The sequence below is a fragment of the Ochotona curzoniae genome, unplaced genomic scaffold (genome assembly GCF_017591425.1).
Source record: "Ochotona curzoniae isolate NIBS_2020 unplaced genomic scaffold, NIBS_Ocur_1.0 scaffold_1852, whole genome shotgun sequence".
Classification (NCBI taxonomy): domain Eukaryota; kingdom Metazoa; phylum Chordata; class Mammalia; order Lagomorpha; family Ochotonidae; genus Ochotona; species Ochotona curzoniae.
The window spans coordinates 18,195,596-18,210,457 of record NW_024467087.1 but is presented as its reverse complement, the minus strand read 5'-3'; the positions used below and the strand labels follow the sequence as shown (position 1 = coordinate 18,210,457).

At 39.3% G+C, this 14,862-nt stretch overlaps 1 protein-coding gene across 1 annotated transcript; it reads left to right on the top strand.

Moving 5' to 3' along the window:
- The first annotated feature begins 2,385 nt into the window (after positions 1 to 2,385).
- Positions 2,386 to 3,429, top strand: LOC121169477 (casein kinase I-like). Its single transcript, XM_041000068.1, has one exon. It carries the CDS (start codon positions 2,386 to 2,388, stop codon positions 3,427 to 3,429), a length of 1,044 nt encoding a protein of 347 aa, XP_040856002.1.
- Positions 3,430 to 14,862: the final 11,433 nt, after the last annotated feature.

Here is a 14,862-nt window from a genome sequence, read left to right as displayed (position 1 = left end):
AACTGGCTGGTGTTGTGACCTGATCTGGCCTCTCCTGCACCCTGTCCTGGTTCTCAGATCTGCCAGTTGGTATTATGAACTGGCCTAACCTGGTCTGTCCCCAGAGCCGACCCACATATATGCCATCAGATACTGTAACCTGGAATGGTCTGGACTGTTCCTTGCTTCAGTTCTTGTGCTCACTTGTCTGGTCTCCTCCCAGCAGCAGATCTCATACACACCAGTGGGTCCTTGGCCCAGGTTGACTTTGTCTACCTCCTGTCCTGGAGGAAGAGTGACCTTGCTCAACTAGCCCACACCCATTCTGTTTCTTACTTTTGGGTGTTGCAGCCCAGCCATGGTTGGTCCACACAAAGACACAGCTTCTTAGTGGTTCAGTGGGAATCAAGACCTTGTACTAGCGGGTGCCAGAGCGTAGCCCAGTCTATCGCTCCACAGACCCAGTCCACACCCACACCGAGGGAGACTGTAGCATGTCCAGCTCAGCCTGCTACCATCAATCTGGATCTCGTGCTCACCAGTGGGACCCCAACCCAGCTGGTATATCCCTTTAGTTCCCAGCCAGGCTGGTTCCCATTAACATTTCTTAGGTGCCAGCAGAGATTGCACTTCCACAGGGTGAGCCCACATATCCCTTACAGATTCTGCCACCAGACACAATTCTCTCACATGCTGGTTATGGTCATGGTCCATCTTAATTTCACCCTTCCCCTGTTCCAACTCGCACTAGTGGGTACTGTGATTTTACCCTGTCAGGTAGGCCTCAGCCTTAACTTTAGTGTGTGCCAGTGAGTGGTGCTCAGTGGTGGTCAATGCTAACTACCCTAGCTCAGGTCTCCCATGTGTGCTGGTGCTTCAGAATGACCTTTAATTGTCTTCCCATCCCTCCTCCCTCAAACTGTTTGGTCTCAACAGCTTCGATTATCTGAAAGTATAGTGGCTTTGTCCATGAATGTCCCCTCAGCAGTCATTCCTCTCCTGGTCCCCGCTCAGCTTCACTGGTGCTGTAGCCCACGTCCCATGTAAGCCCATATGCCCAAGTCTTTAGGGTGTGTCGCCACCGGGCAGCCCAAGGGCTTTACCCACCACCATTGGGGCCTGGGCCACCCAATCAGGAGTCACCTCTGCCACCTTAATAGGATATATGTTGTTTTTATTACAGGCCAGGTATTGTGTATGAAATGTAGAGAAATGCAGACATTCAGAATTGCAACTTTTTTTCAAGGAGTAATCAATTTAGCTTCATCTTTGCAGTTAGCATGTGGACATTACACTGCTGAAAATTATATACCTGATCAGATAAACATCTGTCTTAATCTTTGAAGGAATGGTTGCTTGAAGTGTGTTTTATGAGTTTTCTTATATCACAGTAGTCAGTACATTTCTGATTTAACAAATAAACATGAATATCGATGCTGCTATGAAATATTTTTACCTATGTGAAATACATAGTTGAACTTAAATAACAAAGATTGTTCTGTATTACATGTATGGGCTTCTATAATCTATTGAAAAGCCTTAGAAAAAATAGATAAGATATTGCAGGGACGGGGGAGTGATAATGAAAGAAAAAAAAAAAATTCCACCTGTGGACCATGACTTTCTTCCAAGCCTGTGGTATATAGCTAATCTCTAGTTGACTACCTTTGCTATGGATTTTACAATTTCCACGGCAGTCCAAAAATAATGGAAGGTGATTTCTGTCATAAATCACTGAATTCATTGTGATTCATTCAGAAATAATTAGAAACATGTATGTAGATATTTGACACGTATACTGTATATTCTATTTAGTTTGCTGTGCTTCTTTATTGAGTCTTAACTTCCAAAATGTAAATGAAGCATTATTCAGGGGAAAAAAGTTCATACGATGTAAATGAATACAAGAATATGCCATAGCGGCAGGATAGAATCTGTAGAAGTACATTTAAATAGGTCATTTTCCCTTGTGCCCCATGGCTGGAAGAAATGAGTATAAGATTCATAGTTAAAACCAAGATGGAGACATGGGCGGAGTCACAGAATTTGCAAAGGGGCGGGGCCAACTATACTAGGTCATAAAGGCATCCAGGCTGGCGATGCTCCCTTGCCACTTGGCCAGAAAGCAAGGCAATAGGAGCTGCCGAGAAACCAACAGCTGGTATAACCGCCCCAGAACCACTTCAGAATACTCGGACAAGCTAAAAAGATACAGAGGGGCGGTAAATGGGTCTTTGTGGGCCAACCCCGGGGTGCTGTAACACCACAGGAAGGGCTCCTTCGTCACTTCCTGTCGCTCCTTGGTAGCCTTCCCTGGGGACGAAATCTCTGCTACCCACAGACTTGACTTCCACTGGCCCCTCAGAAGTTTCTGGATTCGGCCTCAGCGCCATCTTGTGTGTGAAAATGGCGAACATCATCAGCCACAAGAGCCAATTTGTGGTGGGAGGCAAGTACAAACTGCTGAGGAAGATCGGGTCAGGAGGCTTTGGGGAGATTTACCTTGCGATTAACATCACCGACGGCAGGCAGCTGGCCGTGAAGTTAGAATCGCAGACTGCCAACAGTCCAAAACTGCTGGAAGAGAGCAAACTGTACACAATTCTTCAGGGTGGGGTTGGCATCCCTCGCATCAAGTGGCAGGGCCAGGAAAACGGCCATAATCTGCTAGTCATGGATCTTCTTGGGCCCAGCCTCGAAGACCTCTTCAATATGTGTTCTCGAAAGTTTACGCTGAAAACCGTGCTTATGTTGGCAGACCAGATGATCAGTAGAATTGAATATGTGCACAAGAAGAATATCATACATGGGGACATTAAGCCGAGTAACTTTCTAATGGGCACTGGCTGTCACTGTGAAGCATGTTTGGAGAATCCAGGGAGAAAGAGGAAGAGAAGCAGGACTGTCAGCACGACTCAGGATGACAAGGATATATCCTTGTCAGTAGAAGACCAGCTCTTCCTTATTGATTTTGGTCTAGCCAAAATGTACAGAAATGATGAAACAAACGAACACATCCCTTACAGCGAAGATAGAGCCTTTATTGGCACAGCCCGCTATGCAAGTATCAATGCACATCTTGGAATTGAGCAGAGTCGCCGAGATGACATGGAGTCTATAGGCTATGTTTTGATGTATTTTAATAGAGGCAACCTGCCCTGGCAACTACTGACGGTGACACAGATTAAACAAAGCCTTGACAAGATTCGTGAAAAGAAGATGGCCACGCCTGTTGAAGTTCTGTGTCAGGGGTTTCCTGATGAGTTCGCCACCTATTTGAACTACTGTCGTGCGCTGCAGTTTGAGGAAGCCCCCGATTACACCTATCTGAGGCAACTCTTCCGCAAGCTCTTTACAACTATGGACTATAAATATGACTACACCTTTGATTGGAATCTGTTAACGAAGAGTGAAGCAAAGCAGGCAGCATCTTCCAGCGCCAGGTTCTAGGCCCTGACTCAAGTGTCCCAAAGGCAAGCTGACTAAGAGTTCATTTAAACAGTCGCTAAGCAATGATTGTCAAACAGAACAATAGGAATAGATGATTGGAGCAGCATTTGTTGCCCCCAAATCTTGAAAGGTTAGTTGCTACAGGCATTAGCCAGTGGTGTTAAAAAAGAATGTTGATTTAAAGAATTGCATTGGTTATACAGTATGGTTCGGAGTTGTAGTCACTCTAATTGTATTAACTGATTGTGAAATGAAGTGTTTTGTTTTCTATGACATTTATGCAAATGTATGAAATTAAACATTTGATATACATATTGGCAGATAAGTTCGTGTGTGCCAATATTTCGTTCAGATCTTTAGTTGTCAACTATATTGTGTGAAACCTATTGCTGAAGAGCTGAGCAGTCTTCAACCACAGTTGTGATGATTGTGAAGTTCACAAATGGGAGTTATTAAGATTTTTCTGGTTCTGGGATGGCAAGTTATTCACTTAAATATTCTTAAAATTGTTGGCCCCAGTGTTCTTCAAGTTCAATTGAGGGGAGCTTGACAGCCATGTGTCTGGGTGAGGATATGTTGGGTTGAATCTCTTTGGGCTTTGCTGCCCTTCCGGTATTTGGCTTCCCCTTATTTCCAACGTTTGGGAAGTTCTTTTTTACAGATTCATTGAATACCTCCTGCGGTATTGCCTCTCTCTCCACAACTTCAGGAATTCCAAAAAATCTTATATTTGATTCTTTTTTAATAATGTCAGTTAGTTCAGGGATATTTTATTCTTTAAAAATTATTTATTTTTTATTAGAAAGTCAGGTATACAGAGAGGAAGAGAGACAAAGAGAAAGATCTTCTGTCCGTTGATTCAATCCCCAAGTGGCCACAACGGCTAGAGCTGAGCCAATCCAAACCAGGAGCCAGGAGCCTCTTCATGTTTCCAACACAGGTGCAGGGTCCCAAGGCTTTATGCCATCCTTGACTGCTTTCCCAGGCCACAAGCAGGGAGCTGGATGGGAAGCGAGGCCACAGGAATTAGAACCATTGCCCATATGGGATCTCGGCTCATACAAGGGGTGAACTTCAGCTGCTAGGCTATTGCACCAGGCCCAGGGATACTTTATTCTACGGGTGAGGTTTTCTGTAGCCTTTTTGTTTTGTTCTATTGTATTAGAGCAGAAACGCCCAAGATTATACCTGATGGACTGTGTTATTGCAATACACAGGGGCTTCGTGGGGGCAAAATAGATGAGAGTGGGGAGAGGGAAGAAGACATATGCCTGCAAAATGTATAATAAATATAATAATAAATAAAATGGTTGGCCTCTTCTTTGCTAGACAGTTGATATGGTAACAACCAGAAATTTCAGCATTTCTGCATATAAAAGTCTCTGCCCGTTCACCTATCCTAAAATAACAGCACGTATTTTCATTGGATTGTTTTCATAGCCCCTGCCCATATTGCCACTAAATTAGGAATTTTTTAGTTATCTATATCTTTGCTGAGTGAAACAACTTCACTTTAATGTTAATTTAAAATATTGCCTCAGGAATTAAAAAGTAAGAAGGAATGGGAAAGGGAGGCAGGAAGGAAATTTGATGATGTATTTCAAAGTTGACTGTGAACTATATTAATCTGTTCTCTCAGCAAGTTAAAATGAAAAATATGAAGAAAGAAAACTGAGTGAGTACTAGATAATTCTTAGGACTCTATTAATTCTATAATATTCTTTGTATTAAATAAAATCATTTGTCTCAAATTTAGTTAACATGGTACACGGTTAAATAAATGTAATCACCATAAACATCTAAAAAATTATTCATACATAATTTATTCTACCTTTTTAATGTGATTAGCTTTGGGAATGGAAATGCAAATGAAAACACAGTAAATATGATAATTTCCCTACCCTCTTCCCACTTATACACATCAGAGAATAGCTGATCTTTATCCATGGCTTAAAAATTCATATAATATTGAATTTATGATTTCAGAATTTTTTTTAATTCTACAGTGCAAAATGTAAGTGCCTTTTCAAGGTTGATCTTGAAACAAGGGAAAAAAAATCATCAATTATTTCCCTGAAATTAATTAACATAAAGTATTAAGAGAAAATATTGACTAAATACTAGAAGTCTCTATTGAACCTATAAAATCTAGGCAGCTAATAATGATTCTTGATAATCCTCAAGGTGAATGATATCCCATCACTTTCTGTTAGTTCAGACTGCTTTTCTTTTTTGAAATAAGCTAATGTTACTCCAGTAAGCTTAAAAAAATCATAAATATCATTGCATATATTCAAGAATAAATTACCTTTGCTTTTGGAGACTAACCAAATGAAACAAATATTCTGCATTTGGGTCAAGTACATTTCTCTTACAAAATAAAACACCAATTCTTTGAAAATAATCTAAAGCTTTTTTTTTTGAATGATTTCCTTCAAAGATTTTTATTAACCAGCTTGAAACAAATTGTTTAAAACAAGTTGATCACATATTATCTGAAATCTTATTTTGAAACTCAGTTATAATGAAATTCAGTGTTCTTTAGGTGTCTAATTAGGATTTCTTCTTAAGACATAGGTTATTACTTCAGCTTGGTTCTCAAAAATGTATAATTTAAGTTTGTGTAACAGTCTTCATTAGTCATCTAACAAAATGTATAAATGATTTTTTTCTAATCCTATTTAAATACTAATTTTTGCACAGAAGCTTCAAGTTGCGTTAAGTCTTGCAATTCCATCCAAATTTTTGCTTGGTCTTCAGATATGTTATGTTAACCTATGCCCTGTACAACCTACATCCATACAAGAATGGAAACTCAAAGATTTTAGGCTTCTGGAGACTGACATATGAGCCTGACAGTTTTATGAAATTAAACAATAAAACAGCTGAAAAACCAGTAAAAAAAAAACAGTAAGGTATTCTTTGAGATTTTTTTTTTAACCTGGAGTCAACTTTACTAGAACCAAAAATATTATCACATGGTTATTACGATTAACATTCTTTGCCTCACGCTGTAGTGATGCATATAGTGCACAACAGGAGTTATCAAGAATATATACTTTTTTAAGATATATATTTTTAATTATTTTAAACATTATTTATTTTTATTGGATATATAGTGAGAATGAGAGACAGAGAGGAAGATCTTCAGTCCAATGGCTCACTCTCCAAGCGGCTGCAACAGCTGGTGCTGAGCCAATCCGAAACCAGGAGCCAGGAGAAGCTTCCGGGTCTCCCATGCAGGTGCAGGGTTCCAAGGCTTTGGGCTGTCCTTGATTGCTTTCCCAGGTCACAGGCAGGGAGCTGGATGGGAAGTGGAGCTGCCGAGATTAGAACCGGTGCCCATAAGGGATCCTGGTGCGTTCAAGGCAAGGACTTTAACTGCTACACTATCGTACTGCGCCCAGATATATTTATTTTTGAGTGGCAGATTTACAAAGGAGAGACATAGAAATATCTTCCATTTGCTGGTTCACTCCACAAATGGCCACAGTTTTTGGAACTGAATTAATCCAAGCTAGGACCCAGGAACTTCTTTTGAATCTCCCACATGGGTGCAGGGGCTACTTCTGGATCTTCCATATCTGTCCTCTACAGTATTTGCTACCCATAGGCAGGGATCTGAATTATAAGCATCGAAGACATAATAGCAGGCAGACACTAGCAGGCAGACAATTAGCCTGTTGAGCCAATGTGCTGGCTCAAAGAAAATAAGCTTTCCAACATGGTGGAGAAAATTGCAATAGCATGGGGCAAGTGTAAGACACTGTTTTACTGTGGCTAGCCATTTATTAACAAGCACTAATTAGTCAGAATGTCCATTGAGAATACAAAAGCTACTACACCTAGTTGAATTATTTAGTTATAGCTTTTAATATTTTTAATGCGTTTAAAAAAGATAATTTCATGAAAAAGAGAATTGTCAGTACCCTCTTGTTAACTGGTTTCTGAAATAAGTTAGTTTACATAGAAAATATAATTGTATGTTAAAAATTAAGTTGGAATCTTCCACAAGCATTTGTCCTCAAAATTTAACATTTACTAAAATAACGTTATGCTATGTGCTTAATCTCATTCTTCGTTGTGTTCAAAGACTAATGCAGACAAGAAAAAAATCCACATACAAAGTATTGTTCCATTATGCTTCTGAGACAATTGTGCAGATTAATAACTTGAAACATCATACATTTCTCAACTACATTCATTCATCAAAGATGAAAGCAAACAGTATCTGAATGAATGTTTTTATTTAGTAGACATGAAAAATGAGAAATACCAAACTTTTAATTCTCTCTGTACATAGCATGCTTTATTTTCCATTGCATTTAAAAGGTGTATTTAAATCATTGCTTACACTGCTAAGAGGTATGCACAACCATGTGGGTTTCTGGTCAATGCGTGGAGGAAGACAAATCCAATGTGATGGGTGGGACAAATGTTTCAGTATTATATTTTTCTCCTGTGTCTGAAGGAAGGAGGGGGGAGGGGACCACTCCTTGCTGTCAAACTACATTGAACCTGGGTATTGTGGACATTCATTTGATGACACCTTAGAGACCATGATGTGGGGAAGGGTATTCTAAGAGTGTTCACTTGAGTGGTTTTGAAGGTTCTGAGATGTCATTGGCTTTGTTGCAGTAGGGTTGGTTGAGAAAATCATTCCAAGGTCTACTGATTAACCAGGTCCACCTTTGTGCATCCCCAGGTCCAGGAATGTGTGTGTGTGTGTGTGTGTGTGTGTGTGTGTGTGTGTATTTCATATTTTCATTGATGAACACATCTATATTGAATCCTTACCTTTGCTATTGTAATTTGAGCTGCTCTAATCATGGTATGAAAACATATTTTCATTTGCTGATTCTACTTTTTTTGTATGTTTCAACAGTGGAATAGCCAGGTTAAATGGTAGACCTATTTTGGTTCTACGGCGTCTCCATACTGTTTTCTATAATGTCCACATTCCCAACAACAATATTAGTGTATCCTTTATCCACAAACTCATCTACGCTTGTTATTTTTTGGCTTTTGGATGACAGCCCATGTAACTAAAGTGTGATGATCAAGGCTTTTATTTTTGCATTTCTCTGATAATGTTACTGAGGTTTTTTTTTTTTTTTTTAAATGTGTTTGTTGGCCGTTTGTATTTCCTCCTTTGAAAAATACCTGTTCTTATCTTTTGCACATTTCTTAACTGATCTTTTTGTTTTATTGATGTTGGATTTCTTGAGCTCCTTATATATTATGAATATTAATCTTTTATTGGGTGAATTGCTTACAAATATTTTCTCCCATTCTGCTGATTACTTCTTCACTTTGTTAGTTGTTTCCTCTACAGAAGCCTCTTGATATAATCTCATTTTTCTGTGTTTGCTTTTATTGACTGTATTTCTGGAGAATATTATCCAAGAAATCTTTCCCTGGGCCAGTTTTCCTGAAGCATTTCCCCTATATTTTACTGTAGTGGTTTGCTTTTTGTATAAAATGTAAGGTACAAGTCTTAAAATTATACAAATCTATTTTTTCCAACACCATTTGGTGAAGAGATTGTCCTTTCTCCGAAGAGTAATTTTAGCTTAATTAATTTCAAGGGGGCATTGCTATTCTCTCCTAATGTAATTTTTTGTTTGCTTGTTTTTAAAGTCAAGACTTTTTTGACTATTCAGTTGTATTCCATATGAATTTGAAATTCTTTTTCTGGTGCTGTGAAAAATGTCCCTGAAATTTCATTGGGATTGTATTGAATGTATAAATTGCTTTGGATAGTATATACACCTTGATTATGTTTTTCAAATCCATGAACATGGAAGATTTTTCCATTTGTGACATCTTGTATTACTTTTGTTAATATTTTGTAGTTTACATTGAGCAGATCTTTTATATCTTTAGTTAAATTTATCCCAAGGTATCTGAATTTTTTGAGGCTACTGTAAATGGTCCCGATATTCTTCAACCAGAACATTATTGGTAAATAACACTGCTGTTGTTTTGATGCGTTGATTTTTTATCATGGAAATTTGCCTAGTTCTCTTATGAATGTGAATCATCTGTTAGTGAAATCTATTGATTCACCTATATAAATGGTCATGTCATCTGCAAACAGGGATAATTTGAAATCCTACTCTTCAAATTGTATCATTTTGGTATTTCAATCTTACCTGATGGCCATGGTTAAAACCTTCAGGGATGTATTAGGTGATAGTGATGAGAGTTATGCACCATGTCTGCTTCTGGGACTTAATTAAACTACGTCTAACTTTTGCCTATTCAATATGATGCTAGCTTTGCCGTGTAGTGGGTTTTCCATATACTTCCTTAATTCAGTTGAGGCATAGCTCCTCTATATAAAAAAATTCAAGGCTTTTATAATGAAAGGATATATGTGCTTATTTACTTATTCATTCATTTATTTATTTTCAAAGCTCCATTTATTGGAAAACCCAGAAATACACAGAAAGAAGAGGCACGTGCACACACACACACACACACACACACACACACACACACACACACACACCTATCTTCCCCCGACAAGGTTACTCTACAAACAGCTACAATCTGCAATGACCAAAGCTGGCAAGGTTTGAAGCCAGGAGCCAGGCGCTTCTGTGTATTCTACACAGAGTACAAGTTGCTAAACACTTTGATCATCCTCTGATTCTTTGCAAGACACATTAGCAGGAGCTGGATCTGAATTGGAGCAGTCAGAACTCAAAATAGTGCCTATTTGAATGCCAACATTGCAGGCAGCAGCTTTACACGCTATGCCTCAGAGCTGACCTGTTCATACTTCTTGTATTCCTACACTTATTTTTCTTCGGTGGTGCAATCTTTTTTTCTATGACTTTCGAAGGACTTTCTTTTTACTAAAGTCTTTGTTGTTGTTGTTGTTGTTCTGGAGATTTGCCTCTGGGGCTTCATGGAGTTCCTAAGATTTACAGTTGAACTTTATTCGTGGATGCAGCATAGAGCCAGAAAGTTCAAGCTACCATTTGGGGTGACTGAAAAATTTGGAGTGACTCCCCCAAGGTGGACATGGTTCAGAAGCTCTGGCTATAGATATTTGTGGAACCAGATGTTTCAGATGCTTGATTCGTTCTAAGACCTCGCTCATTTCTGCGCCAGCATGTACCAGCTAAGTAGCAGCTTAGAGGAAGCTCACTGCTCACAGTGCCTGCACACATCACCTGTTTCATTCCTACATGCCAGGTGAAGTACTGATTCTCACCTTAGTCCATCTCTTAATCACATTGTGAGCTTTATCCACAATAAACAGGGAACTTGGGTCTCTGGAGTCAGACTAGATGGATATATGGAAACCTTCCAGAATCTGTGATTGTCTTAGCTCTGTGGCACATGCCATAACTCCCACAGTCACAGAGCGCAGGGGCTCTGCTCTCTGTCATGTGAATTGCACTTCTGACTCTGGGAGCTTTTGGTAGCACAAAGAATATTTATTGTCCAATGAGTCAAAATAGAATTCAGCAGTGATTCTATCACCACAAACAGATTCTGGTGCTATAATGGGGTCAAGAATAGGAAATAATGTGGCTTCTCTTTACAGAGCAAAATAATGGCTGAGGACCCCCCTGACAGCTCCTCAGGCAAGACTTGTCAGTGACGACTGCAGAATTCTCTGTTAGTTTAAGCTGCTGGAAGCAGGTGCTACAGTGGCTTCTTCTGAACTTACCTTGACAATCACAGAGCCAGTCACATAGATGCAGAGGAGGTTGGAAGTGCTACCAAAAGTGACGGTATGTTTGACTTCTTTTCTCACTTACACCATGGAGTCTATGCTTTCTTCTGTGCTCTATGTTGAAAATACCTCCCAGGGGACAGAACTGTCACAGGGCAGGTTGAGCCACCACCTGAATCTTGGCATCTCATATGAGTACAAGTTTGAGTCCCAGCTGCTCCACTTCCAATATAGCTCCAAGCTAATGTGCTTGGGAAAGCTACAGAAAAATGTCCCAACACCTTAGCCCCCTGTACCCATGTGAGAGATGCAGATAGAGTTCCAGGCTCCTGGTTTAAGCTTGGCCTGGCCCTGCACTTTGTAGTCATTTGGGGGAGTGACTTGACGGATGGAGGATTATCTAGCTCGCCCTAACTCTTCCTTTCAAATATCTAAACCATTTTTTTAAATTAAATTTATTTTTTATCACTTTTTAATGGAACATTTTCCTTTATTTCTGTCTTTTCTGTCATTTCTCTGTAACTGATTGTCAATGCAGAATCTCACGTTAAGCTAGGTTGGTTCTCTAGGTGCCACATGTACTTTTTTTTAAACATTTAATTATCTTAAAACTGGTAAGGCATATTTACAGAGAGAAGGGGGTACAGAGAGAAAGATATTCTATCTGCTTATTGACTCCCCAAGTGGCTGCAATGGCCAGAGTTGAACTGATCAAAAGGCAGGAGCCAGGAGCTTCTTCTGGTTCTCCCAGACAGGTACAGGGTCCCAAGATTTTGGGTCATCCTTGACTGATTTCCCAGGCCACAAGCAGGGAGCTGGAAGGGAAGTCGAGCAGCAGAGACAAGAACTGGCACCCATATGAGATGCCAGCATTTGCAAGGCTAACATTTTAGCCACTGAGCCAAAGTGCCGGACCCCACATTTATTTTTAATATCTGTTTAGATACCTTACTAGTACATAACACAGGCATGTGTCTATTTAAACTCTAGAATCATGACTTTCCAATATGGAAAATATTTTCTGGTAAATAAGAATGTTTCACTGTTTCTTGTAGGTCATGCTTCTAAAGACGCCAGCCTTTAAAACTGAATTAACATGAACCGTCTATCAATTCATTAGGAACAAGGACAGAATGTTTTCTTTGGCATTACGGGAAGAATATAAAATACACAGGTCAAAGTCAAGAGTGAGGGTGATATTGAAGTTCAAGGCATTGGAACACAAAGAACTGAGATAAGAGTGATACTAAATGAAGTTAAAGATGGAAGGAGGAATGTGTTTACAGGTTTTGGTAAACGGGGCCTGCTCGAAAGCGTAGTGTGTAAAACCACCACCTGTGGTGTAGGCATCCCACATGATGCCTGTTTGAGTCCTGGGTACTCCACTTTCGATCCAGCTTCTTGGTATTGTACCTGGGAAGGCAGCAGAGGATGGCCTAAGTCCTCGGGCCTCTGTACCCATATGGGAGACTGAGAAGCACCCCTGGACTCCTGGCTTGTAAGCAGCCTAATTTGGCTGTTGCAGACATTTGGGGAGTGAATGAGCACATGGAAAATTTGTCTTTCTGTGTGTTCCTCTCAGTAACACTCCCTTTCAAGTCAATTAATCTTTTTAAAAGTAAGATTTGATCATTGAAAGGCTATCCATTTGCACTTTGAAATTGAGAGTCATTATAATGTTATCATATTGAGCCACATTTCTTCTAAATTTTTTTTTTAATTTTTATTGCAAAGTCAGATATACAAAGAGTAGGAGAGACAGAGAGGAAGGTCTTCCATCCCTTGATTCACTCTCCAAGTGGCCACAATGGCTGGAGCTGAGTTGATCTGAAGCTAGGAATGTGGAGCCTCCTCTAGGTCTCCCATGAGGGTGCAGGGTCCCAACGCTTTGGGCCGTGCTCAACTGCTTTCCCCGGTCACAGGCAGGGAGTTGGATGGGGAAACAGGAACACTGGGATTAGAACCAGCACCCATATGGGATCCTGGCGAGTTCAAGGTGAGGACTTCAGGATTTTTAGAACTTTAGGATGCTAGGCTACTGTGCTGGGCCCGAACCACATTTTTTTGTTCGTTATGTAAATACCAGACTATATATATACAAAAGCCAGAAACGGATTAATGACCAATTTTGGATCAGATAGGACAGTTAGTTACTGTAAGACAACCAAAACTGATAGTTTCTGAGACAATCATATGCTGTGGTCTGACTGTCTTCTCCAAACGCATGCATTGAATCATAGTAAACTATTAAGAGTAGGTGCATTTGAGAAGTGATAAAACCATAAAGACAGAATTCTCATGAATAAAATGGGTGCCTTTATAAAAGAGAGCCTAAAGTGTGATTTCACCATACCACTCATTGAGGCCTCAGAGAGTACACCACTGCTGAAGCAGAAAGTATGTCTTTCATCAGGTAACAAATCTGCTGGTGCCTTGATCTTGAACTTCTCAGTTTTCAAAACTGTAAGAGATAAATCTGTTGATCATAAAACACTAGTTTATGGTATTATGTTATGTCATCTAAAATGGATTAAGACATCGTGACAATAGTAGAAATTTTGAAGAAAAGAATTTGCTATATTTTAACAAAGCATAGAAGGTGGAAAAAATATTGTTTCTTTTGGACAGGAAATGGGTAGTGAATAATTGCTGTAGGCAAAGGAGCATTCTTTGTCATGGAAGAATGGGAAGATATGAAGAGTTTGGGTATGTTAGATTTGGTGTTTTTTATTTACATATATTTTTTATTGCATTTAATTTTATAACAAAGTTTCATAGGCTCTGATGTTCCCCCATCCCCTCCCTTTGCCCTCCCCGTATAGTGGATTGCTCCACCTCATTGCAGTATTACAGTTCAAATCTAGTCTTTTTTGTTTCAATGCAAGCATGTGCCTTGCATAGTGTCCAGTATCTTATTGTGACAATTACTGACTTAAAGCCAGCATGGGAAACTGGTTGAAGATACCCATAATACCTATAATCTTTGTGTTTTCTGATTATTCTTAATTTATACATTAGTCATGATCATATTGATGAGACTATAAATACTGAATATTTTGACATTCATTATATATGGCAACATTATATATGCTCTCTTGTTAGGAAATATGAATCTTACATTGACAAAGAAGTGTCTGCTTGACATCAAGGCTTTGACAAGATGTGACAAATGTTTTCCCCAACTTACATTAGTTTAACAATCAGAATGGGAAGAGCATTTGTGCCATAGAATACGTTTCATTTTTCAAGTAGAAGTTTAAATCTGAAATGTAAAGTTTTAAAATGGGAAAAACCCAAGTGTGCGTTAGTGTTACGGTACTGACCACTGTAAACTGTTGTGATACCTTTGTCATCTAGCCTTATTCCACAAACTGAAGGAAACAAAAAAGATGTTACTAGCTGCCAGTGAGTGACACTAAATCTCTTCTACCATGACAAGTATAATCCTCTGATAAAATAAGCTTCTTTATCTGTAATGTTATCATCTGTCAACCAAAATGATGTGATGTCACACCAAGGACAGAATAGAAGATGATTTGGGTATGGACACACTAAATTTTCTTTTGCATGAAATAATATGATATAGAGACATTTGACAAGTACTGTAATTATTTAAAGTACTTATGACAAAGTAGCATAATTTGTCAATATTGCAAACATAATTGCAATGCAAGTAGTCAAAATAATTGTGATTAAATAGCTCTTCAGAAGAGGGTAACACAAGAATGACAAGGAACGCT